At 40.6% G+C, this 10877-nt stretch overlaps 1 pseudogene and 2 gene segments (V, D, J or C); 2 read left to right on the top strand and 1 right to left on the bottom strand.

The window, feature by feature from the left end:
• The first annotated feature begins 734 nt into the window (after positions 1-734).
• Positions 735-1381, top strand: LOC118003134. The segment is given in 2 exon segments: positions 735-822; positions 986-1381. Coding segments are annotated over 2 exon segments (411 nt in total).
• Positions 1382-7002: 5621 nt separating this feature from the next.
• LOC118003113 lies at positions 7003-8171 on the top strand. The segment is given in 2 exon segments: positions 7003-7072; positions 7195-8171. Coding segments are annotated over 2 exon segments (513 nt in total).
• A 1874-nt stretch (positions 8172-10045) lies between these two features.
• LOC118003771 lies at positions 10046-10140 on the bottom strand (annotated as a pseudogene).
• Between the last annotated feature and the right edge of the window lie 737 nt (positions 10141-10877).

Here is a 10877-nt window from a genome sequence, read left to right as displayed (position 1 = left end):
GTCCTTTACTTTTTGTCACAGTCAACTTAACTGACTGATGATTCCACGTTTTGACTGTTGGTATTGTCAGTCCTCTGGGAATAAATAGCAAGGTCATGGGCATGACCAAGTAGGAGGAACAGAGTCTGAGGTAAGAAACATTTGAAATATCAAATGATCTTCTCTCTCTTACTCTAATCCTTGGCTTCCATGTTCCTTTTAGAAATAGTTTTTCCTCCATAATAGACAATTGAGGACGGTAGATTTGGCAGAAAGGGTAGGTTTTCTATTTTCTTTGTTTAAGGGAGTAAATCACTATTCCTTCCTGATTTCAAAAATGTACACCTGGCCCATCCTAGAATAAATAACAATAGCATCTACCTCTTTCCAACTTATTAACAGTGACTCAGTAGTGCACAGAGATATAACTCTTGATCTCCACATTCTCACTTTACACTTCACTCTGATCTAAGATATAATTTGCTTGACTATTGCAGCCTTGATGCATGTGAGTCCCTCAGAGGCACAAGCTAAGAGAAGAGCATTTCCCCAGTGAGTTCAGTAGAGATGTGACCACAAGACGGCAGTGCACCTGTGCTGATGCAGAACACGTGGAGGGTTCATTTTAGTGCATCTGATTGGCTACGGCAGAAGCAGGGTCTTTTTCTTATTGGCTGGTAGACAATGTGGGAAAGTACTCTGTTAGAGGAAAGAAGGGACGGCCTGACAAGAGAAGGAGCTGAGCTGGCTGGAGGCTGCAATTCTGAAGCTGATCTTAATTGAGAGGAACCATGAAGACATCCACGGGAGCTTTAATCATATTCTCGTGGCTGCCGCTGAACTGTGAGTTGAGAAAGTACGGGAAACAGAGTATATTAGTGGATATTCTTCAGAAGTCAAGACTGGCTTTACTCAGGTTTCCTTCAGTTAGTGTAGAAGAGGAGAATTCTGAAGCAGAATAACCTGGAAACTCTTCTCTTTCCTCTGACCTTTTCTTTCTGCACAGGGTTCAGCCAAGGAGAGAAGGTGGAGCAGCATCCTTCTACCCTGAGTGTCCAGCAGGGAAGCAGCTCTGTTATCAACTGCAGTTATTCAGACAGTCTTTCAGAGTACTTCCCTTGGTATAAGCAAGAGTTTGGAAAAGGTCCCCAGCTCCTTATAGACATTCGTTCAACCATGGCCACCAAAGAAGACCAAAGACTCACTGTTTTTTTGAATAAGAAGGCCAAACATCTCTCCCTGCACATCAAAGACACCCAACCCGAAGACTCAGCTGTGTACTTCTGCGCAGCAAGCACACATTGCTTCCCAGGCACCTGCTGCCTGCACTCAAACCTGGGTCTGGGGCAGCCCCTTGTCCTCTGACACAGAACTTCAAGTTTGCATTTGTCCTATTGTTTGTCCGCAAGTGGAAGCTAATGTGTTGGACATTAAAAGCATATAATAAGACTATTAGGATGGAGATGACCCAGACAGGGTTAGAACATTTTGTTGGATGACTGTTGTTTAATGGATTCTTGGAGCTAGTAATGTTTTATTTTGAAGTTAAGGTCTTAAAGAACTCTACATTTGCCATTGAGACTCCTGTCCTATAAATAACCCCTTTCTACCAATATACAGTCCTTTTTATGGATAAGCACTTAAATGTTGTGTTTCAAAAGTAGCACTTTTGATTTTTGTGATCTAAAATATTACATGCCAAATATAGAAATATGAAAAGTGCAAATATGAAAGTTATAATTCTGTAATATATAATGTGCTAATATTCTTTTGGTCTCTAAATATTTTCATTATAATCAGATGCATGAATTTTTCATTGATGGATTTCGATTTGAGCATTCCCCACTTCATCAATTCTTTTTGTCAAACTTCAGCATTGTTTTAATTTCATGTTTAAGTTTTCATTTAATTAGTGCATTATAATACCTTTGTGAGGTATTTAATTAAATAGAGTTTCATTTAATTTTGTTACTCTGTATTTCAGGCAAAATCTGACCACCATTTCTATGTGCTTTGATCACTTTCTTGCTCAGGAATTAGGTCACAGGTTTTCCTTTGGAGCCCAGGGATGGTATGTACTATTTGTGTGTTTGAGGGAAATTAAGATAGGGAGTGATTTGACAATATGAGTTTCAGATAAAACTCAGAAATCTACTCTCATTTACAAAATCTGTGTCTGTTCATAATAACTCTCATGCAACTTAGGAGACAGAATTTTGTATTTCATTCATTTCTATACTTTCAGTACCTAGGAAAACTTTTCCACATAATTGGTTATCAGTCGATGTTAACGAAAGAAGGAAAGGACAATTCTGTTACTGACTCATAATTTTAATTTAAGCTTTTTGTTTGAATTAATATTTATAAATTGATTTGTGAAAAATAAAAGTCCTTAAAGTGTATATGTGATTATTTAATTGTTTGAGAACATACTGCTTCTTTCCATTTTAATGTCTCTTTTTATTAATGATGCTCTGCTGTTAGAAGGTTTTTCAATTTATTCTTGGACTTGTAATTTTGTTATTGTAATGAAAACCTTTCTTTCTGAGATATATAGGAAAACTTTTATAAGCATGTATTACTATTATTAGTAGATTGCACAAAGGCATTTGGACTAATGGCTAACGTAGAGATGAGGTTCTACCAACCTTGCTCCACATGTTCATGTATGACTGAATTAGACATTACTAACCACAACCTTTATTTAAGAAAATTATTTCTCTAGTGCTGCAGAGAAATCAATGGAATGAAACAAATTGAGTAAATATTTAATTCCCTCATTCTCCCACCCCTGCTCAAGGATAGGCTCCTTTCAAGGTCCCTCCAAGTCTTTGTAACTAACGATGGATATAATTGGTAATTGGTAGGGTGACAGCGCTTCCTCTCAGCTGAGTTATGATTGCTAGGTATTAGGTAACTGGCTTTCTCTTACTGGGGAAGTCCTCAGATTAAATTCAGTTTATCATATCTGACCAAAGGAGGTTAGAACTGTAGCCCAACATGTCAATGGGCTTGATTCTTTCCCTCCTTGTACCGCCAGCTCCTGTACCGAAGAAGGAAGATGACTCTTGATTGGTCCATTTCCTCCAGGCCTGATGATGGAGTCAGAAGGAAGCATGCTTCTCTATTATTAGTTTATTTCTTCTTAAATCAATTAGAAGTGAGAGAGAAAGTGCAGTTCCTACAGGTTTGAATGCGTGATCATACTTAGATGAGAATTGATGCAGTGGAAGAAAACAAGTGTTTTAGCCAGAGTGTGCAGGGAGTATATAGTCCTGATCCAGATACATTCAGGATTTAAACCTTCACCATGATTGGCAAGCCCTCTCCAGTGGCTCATGGGCAGATTCCTAATGGAGGCTGTGTCATGGTTTGTAGGGTCCATGTTGGTTTACTGCCCTCCAAGAGCCCTGGGTGCTGTTCTGCTAGGTGCACCCCACTCCCCAGGGAGCGGTACACCTCAGTATTCTGGATGTGGGCTAGAAAGAGCGTTCTCTTTGGCAGCATCCTCCAGAGCTTGGGGAGCCATGTGCTCACTCACATGTTCTCACTTCCCTCCACGGGGAAGTCACAGGCTGGAAGGTTTCTCTTGGCTCAGAGTTGTGCCACATGGGCATGGATGAGGAGGGTAAAGTGAAATTGTTCTTCATGCCCTCCTCAATCTATCCAATCTCAGATTTGTTTTATTCCACAGTGTGCTGTGTCTTTTCTGCTGGACTTCTTCATAGGCACTTTCTTTAGTTTAGTGTATGATTGTGAAGATCAGTGGATTTTTTTGGGGGGTGGATACGGTAGAAAATTCCTATTTTGCCATTTTTATCTCAGTGTTGAAATCTTTTTAAGATTTTATTTATTTATTTCAGAGCAAGGGAGAGAGAGGGAGACAGAGAGAGGGAGAGTGCAAGAGCTAGGGGGAGGGGCAGAGGGAGAGGGAGAAGTGGGTTCCCTGATGAGCTGGGAGCCAATGTAGGCTTCAATCCCAGGATCCGGGATTATGACCTAAGCCAAAGGCAGACACTTATCCAACTGAGCCACCCAGGTGCCCCTAAGGTTTTTTTTTTTTTTTAAAGATTTTATTTATTTATTTGACAGAGAGAGACACAGCGAGAGAGGGAACACAAGCAGGGGGAGCGGGAGAGGGAGAAGCAGGCTTCCCACTGAGCAGGGAGCCTGATGTGGGGCTCGATCCCACGACCCCGGGATCATGACCTGAGCCGAAGGCAGACGCCTAACCGACTGAGCCACCCAGGCGCCCCCCTAAGTTTTTAATTTTAAAAGAGTTATATGGAAAAGTGACTGTTTTTGGTGTATAGGTCTGTGAATTTTGAATTTTAGTGCATTGTATAGATCCAGTAACCATCATAAGATCATGGTACAAAATAGTTTAATTGCTCCCCAAAAGTCCTTTGTGCTATTCTTTTGCCATTACACACTTCTATATTCCCAAATCCTTGCAAATATTGGTCTAATCTCATTTTTGTGTTTTTAAGAATGCCCTATTGATGGGAGCATACAACACATAAGCTTTTGAGAACCATGTGTCTTGGTGGGTGGAAGCACATGCCACAGGGCACATGCATGACCCCACCTCTGTCTCCACTCTCGGTGTTTCCTACCCCTCAGGTTTTGAACTTTGAAGTTATTTTCATAGGAATAGCTCATCATCTCAAGTGTTTGAATTCCTTTAGAGACTTGATTTATAGTTCTACAAAATATATTTGGCAATTGATAATGGAGAGGTGGTGTTGAAGGTTGGATCAACTCATATAATCAAGCTGAGTCACGTTCTGTACACAAGTTTAGTTGTATGAACTCCATCCTAAATTTTTATCAATAGATACTTTCTCAGATTTCAAGGGTAATTTAATTGACGAAGATTCACTCTAGCAGTACTAAATTAGGGTATAGTTATTACCTCTTTTTTCCAGGAGTAGCTATGAAATAACATATCTAATAATTCTTAATCTTTGTTACACTAGCAATGTCTGTGCAGAGCTGAACTATAGCACTAGGGTAGGTATTGTGTCTATTAAAGTCTATACCCATGCAAGTTATTTTATTAGTGAGAGAACAATTCAGGATAACCAGAAATACCTAATATTTTACCATTAAAATGAGAAAATACCTCTAAAAGGATAAAAATAACCTCAATAGAATACAAAAGAAAGTATTAAAATCGGTGGTTCCAAACCTCTAGGAGAATTCTCTTCTAATTGCCTTAGATGGAGCTGTCATGCAGTTACATGTTTTTTTCTAGGATATTGTGTATACACTTATCTGTGGACTGTCTGCTTCTGCTGATTCTCCAGAAAACTTCAGTTTAAGATCTTTAATATGAGTAACTTTTTCAATTCTTGTCAGTGAAAGATGCATAATGTCATACCAGTTGATAAACATGTAACCAAGGATCCATTTCTTGTACTTTATCTGCCAAACTGGAAATAAATCATACATATAAGGTCATTTCACACATCTCAATGGCAATCTTTTTCTGAGACTTTGTTCAGAGCACCAAAGGTTTAGGTCATGTAATGGTGATTAAATGAATGGCCACAGAGCAGCCTGTACCTGGGATGAAAGGAAGAGTGTCAAGGGTTCACTTACCTAGTTCAGTTTGTGAAGGTTGGAATATGTATGGGTTGGGACATCTGAGTTATGTGGGCCAGGGTGAACAGTTTATAATGAGACAGCCTAGGACTTTGTAAGGGAAGGATGCAGGGCCACGGGTAACTGCTATAATAACTCATTTCAGTTTTAATATTTTATTTGTTGTTTCCACTTTTCCACAGGATTGGGGTGTGACAGGAGAAGTGAAGTTTCTATGTGAGGCCTAACCTTACCTAACAGAGAAGGTTACCTACCCAGAGAAATTTGCTCCGCTATCTAAAGAGTATTTGAAATAGCATAGGAATTAAACACAAAATCCAATTGATATTTAACTCTTGTGATTGCTGTGGTTTTCTGACAGGAGAGTGGTTCAATCCATGTAGAAAATAAAATACTATTACCCTTCCATACTCATAGCTCATGGAGGGAATGCAACTGTGTAAGAACCTTTTGGAGATACTCAAATGTTTCCTTAGGACAGTATTTCAGAACATATTCTTCTACCTTCCAGATTTTATGGGATTTCATTGACTCTGAGAAAAGCATGGATAGCTCCATTTTCTGCCATCCTAGGAAAGTCTCCCCACTGGTGTTTGTTTAATGTTGCATCCAGTATATTCTCAGTGTGAAGTGTTGTCTCTGGAGGATTGTAGCAAGTGCTCAGTAGAGATCATTTGGCTGCACCAGGCAGCTGTTTTGGCTTTGATATATCTTGTTCTCATGGATCAAGCAAATCAATCATTCGTAGTGATTCTTTACAAAATTTAGTGCCAAATTTTCTGCAACCAAGATGGGATTAATTGAACTTTTCCATGGTTTTGTCTTTATGTTTTTAAAGAAATGCTTACATAAGGATCATCATTGGAATTCATGTTTATGATGACCTGCTCAAGTATTTTTTCTTAGCTTCTACAGTGTCTTTTTAAATCTGAGACTTTGTTTTTATGACAAAACTTTTTAAAATTTCATGAATACATCAAATAATTTATTTACTGTGCTTTTCTATTAGGATGCAGGAGATACATGAAAGGGTTAAGAAAAGTTAGAATGTTAAGAAAACTCATTGTCTTTATAGTATTTGGAAGCTGTGACCTACCTTAAAAACATACTCACTGACAACAACCACATGATTTTTTGTAAATTGACATATCCAAGAGATATTCATTAGTTCAGCTACTTGATTTAATGATGCTTCTTGAGGGATTAGATTTTATAAAGGGGTCTGGAGTAGTAATTGCACGACCAGTATGGTATTTGTCTCTTCCAGTGTTTTAAGGCCTCTGGCCAATATGCACCCATTTCCATCCCTGTCCACCAGGGGGTGCAGCTTCCTACCACAATCACATTTCCTGTGTGAAATGTGGGCTTGCACTGATCATTTCTCTGTCACTCCAACTTCGTAGTAAGAACGAAGAACATTATTTAGGTGACGCTCCAGAGATGAAGTGTTCTCCAGGCTTCGTGACTGTGGTTCTCTTAATGCTTGGTAAGCAAAATCCTTCTTAAAATTTGGATTCTTTCTTCTTTTGTATTAGCAAAACCTTTAACTATAATTTATCCAAGAGCTTTATGCCCCAAGGTGACAAGGTCTCTTTTCTTTTTCCTCAGGACAAACCCATGGAGACTCAGTGACTCAGACGGAGGGCCAAGTGACCCTCTCAGAGAAGGCTTCCCTGACTGTGAACTGTACTTATTCAGCATCAGGGTACCCTGCCCTTTATTGGTATGTCCAGTATCCAGGAGAAGGTCCACGGCTCCTCCTGAAAGCCTTGAGGGACAAGGAGAAGGGAAGCAAGAAAGGTTTTGAAGCCAACTATGACAGAGATTCCAAATCCTTCCACTTGCAGAAAGGCTCAGTGCAAGCGTCAGATTCAGCTGTTTACTACTGTGTCATGAGTGACACAGTGACGGGACTGCAGGGGGAGCTGAGCACAAACTCTGAGCAGAGCAGGGGCTTGGATGCTGAGCGTCTCTGCCTGATCCACTCTGGTTCCAGCACAGTCTGTGGTTGTTTGTCCCTCAGTGTCTGCTTGATACAAAATCATACAAACGAAGAGCATAAGAACCAGAAGTAACATCCCCCAACCCCAGCTGTTCCTTAGTGACATTGAGAACAGTTCGATGCCAAGAGTTCCTCAGCCAGGGCGTAAGTAATTTCAAGATAAAACCATGTAACAGTGAAGTGGTCTCTTGCTCATCCTTGCAGTGAACGTCCAGCCCAAGTTGTTCAGGGACCCCTGGTGGGTGTTGCTGTGTCTTATGACACGTTTAGAGACACATGGTGTGCCTGAGAAGGTGGTGATGCCCAGTGTCTTCCTGACAGAGTATGGCAGGAGAGCTTCAGCCCCAAACCAGGGTTTAGTAGAGAAAGAAGGGAAGGGAAGAAAGGAGGGTGAACACGTGAACCTGAGCAAGGAAAAGAGAGGCCAGCGACCTCTGCCCTGCTTTCTTTTCTAGTGAATCAGGTGGCGACTCAGGCTGATATTCAACATGACGGGGTGTGGGCAGAAACAGAATGGAGGAAGTGGCTCATGTCCTGGCCAGTTAAGAAGATCAGTTGGCTTTCTGACAGTAGGAACTCAAGTGAGATCATTCTCAGTGGCCAGGAAATACGGTGAGAGAAAATGCTCATAGGGCGCCTGGGTGGCTCAGTTGGTTAAGCAACTGCCTTCGGCTCAGGTCATGATCCTGGAGTCCCGGGATCGAGTCCCGCATCAGGCTCCCTGCTCGGCAGGGAGTCTGCTTCTCCCTCTGACCCTCCTCCCTCTCATGCTCTCTGTCTCTCATTCTCTCTGTCTCAAATAAATAAATAAAATCTTAAAAAAAAAAAAAAAGAAAATGCTCTTGCACTGATGTTTCCTAACAATATAGATCGATAGGGGACACTGGGAGGGAAATCCTATAGAGTTCTCTAACTTCCATTTTGCAGCTTCTCACAGAGAGCCACAAATCATGGGACCGGAGAATGTATGGGAGTCAGTGAAGTTGTGCAAAAAATAATAGAAAAGCAATGTCTGTGTTGCAGTGCAAGACTTTGTCAATACTGTTGCAATCTTCTTTAATTATTGTCTCCTTATCTGCAGATTTTATGAATGAGCTATGATCAGAATATTAATACATTCCCTATTATATCTTGGTTAGTTAATTTTTTATTTAATTGGTTTTAAATGTAAATTTTATTTTCAAACCTGTGTAAATATAAATGCATGTGAATATATACTTTAAAGTATTCAAAGGGTATATAATAAGAGTTTTTTCAGACTTTTGGATAAACACGGTAGACTAGGGGTGTCTGGCTGGCTCTGTGGTTTGAGCTGAAATTCTGGTTCTCCGGGTTGTAAGTTCGAGCCCATGTTGGGTAGAGATTACTTAAAATTAGAATCTCTAAAAAAGAACAAACTTATGGTAGATTAATAATACACGTTTATCTCTTGAGTTCTCTAATACTCTTTTTTAAATAAACATTTTATTTATTTATTTGAAGGAGAGAGTGCGTGAGAACAAGTAGAGGGAGAAGAAGGGGAAGGGAGAAGCAGACTTCCCACTGAGCAGTGAGCCCAACAGGAGGCTGGATCCTAGGATACGGAGATCATGATCTGAGCTGAACTCAGAAGCTTAACTGAATGAGCCACCCAAGCCCCTCTAATACTCTTCTAGAACTCTAGTAAAGACATCCCAAAGGGCAGAAAGCCAAAAACAGAAAGAGAAACAGGAAAGAAGCTATCATCAGATAGTGACACTAACCAATTTTAGAAAATAGGCTGAATATGGATGGGGGCGAACTTGCATGAAAGTCTAGATAAGGGGAAACCCCGGTCTAGTGTGGAAGCACCTTAGCATGTGCTGTGCCCTCTACAAAGGGTCGGGTAAAAGGAGCACCACATACTTTCAGATAATTGAGGAAGATGTCATTGCCCACGTTTACACACATGTGTTGAAGGTATTGGGGCGGAAGGAAGGATATAAGTAGACCGAGTGGTCACCTCCAGTGCTCAGAACTGAGCGTACGAAGCATGGAAGCTTACTGTGGTTCAGCTACGGTAAGAGGAAAAGTATAAATTCAAAGGACTGATAACTTAATGACCAAACTCTGGTGTCAGTTCTGGCCTTTCTGAACAGAGTTGAGCTGTGGAAATGAAACAGTGAGAAAGAGACCTCAGTAACAGGATCTGAGGGTTGTAGCCTGAACTCTTCAGCAAAGAGTGATTAGATTTTCTGCTTTTGGCCCCAAGATAGGCATCTGAACAGACATTGACAGTGAGGAGGAACACTGGCATAACAATAGGTACATTGAAAGAGCTACAGTGATTAGTCTAAACACTTTGTCTTCTTATCACAACGTGATTTATTTCTATTTTAGGTAAATCACGTAGTGTGAGCAAACATGACTCTTACACCTTTTTTTCTCATAATTCTTACATTTTATGTTGTTTACATAATTAATTACAAGCAGTTTTTAGAAATTATGGAATGCTTCAGGAATTTGCATGTCATTCTTGCACACGGGCCTCTGTATCATTCTAATTTTAGTATATGTGCTGCCAAGGCGAGCCCCACCTGTCATACTTATAGTAAGTGCCATCCACCCACTTTTATCATAGATGCAATGAATGAACATATCACAGTTAGCTAAACCATCGATCCGCAATCCTCATTTCAATATAAATTTTACTCATGTTTATTTTCAGATGTAATGTTTTCAATTAAAGTTGCTTAATACCCAGTGGGTGCTGTGCGCAACTGATGAATTGTTGAACACTCTGTCTGAAACTAGTGACATACTATGTGTTGGCTAATTGAATTGAATTTATTTTATTTATTCTTTTAAATTTTATTTATTTATTTGACAGACAGAGACAGCGAGAGAGGGAACACAAGCAAGGGGAGTGGGAGAGGGAGACGCAGGCTTCCCGCGGAGCAGGGAGCCAGATGCGGGGCTCGATCCCAGGACCCCGGGATCATGACCTGAGCCGAAGGCAGACACCCAACAACTGAGCTACCTAGGCGCCCCTGTTTTAAATATTTTTAAGGACTGTTTTTTTTAGAGTGAGAGTGAGAGTGAGAGAGAGTGAGAGCGTGGGTAGTCGAGGGAGGGACAGAGGGCGAGGGAGAGAGAATCTCCAGCTGACTCCTCATTGAGTGCAGAGCCTGACATGGCACTGGATCTCAGGACCTTGAGATCTTACCTGAGCGGAAATCAAGAGCCAGTCGCTGAACTGACTAAGCCACCCAGGTGTCTTGTGATCTTCTTTAAATATTATCCCCTTATCAGTAGATTTTATGAATGTGCT

This window comes from Mirounga leonina, unplaced genomic scaffold (genome assembly GCF_011800145.1).
Source record: "Mirounga leonina isolate KUSES-001 unplaced genomic scaffold, KU_Mleo_1.0 Mir_91, whole genome shotgun sequence".
In the NCBI taxonomy this organism is placed as follows: Eukaryota; Metazoa; Chordata; class Mammalia; order Carnivora; family Phocidae; genus Mirounga; species Mirounga leonina.
The sequence above is the reverse complement of the archived record's forward strand: the minus strand, read 5'-3'. Positions and strand labels throughout refer to the sequence as shown.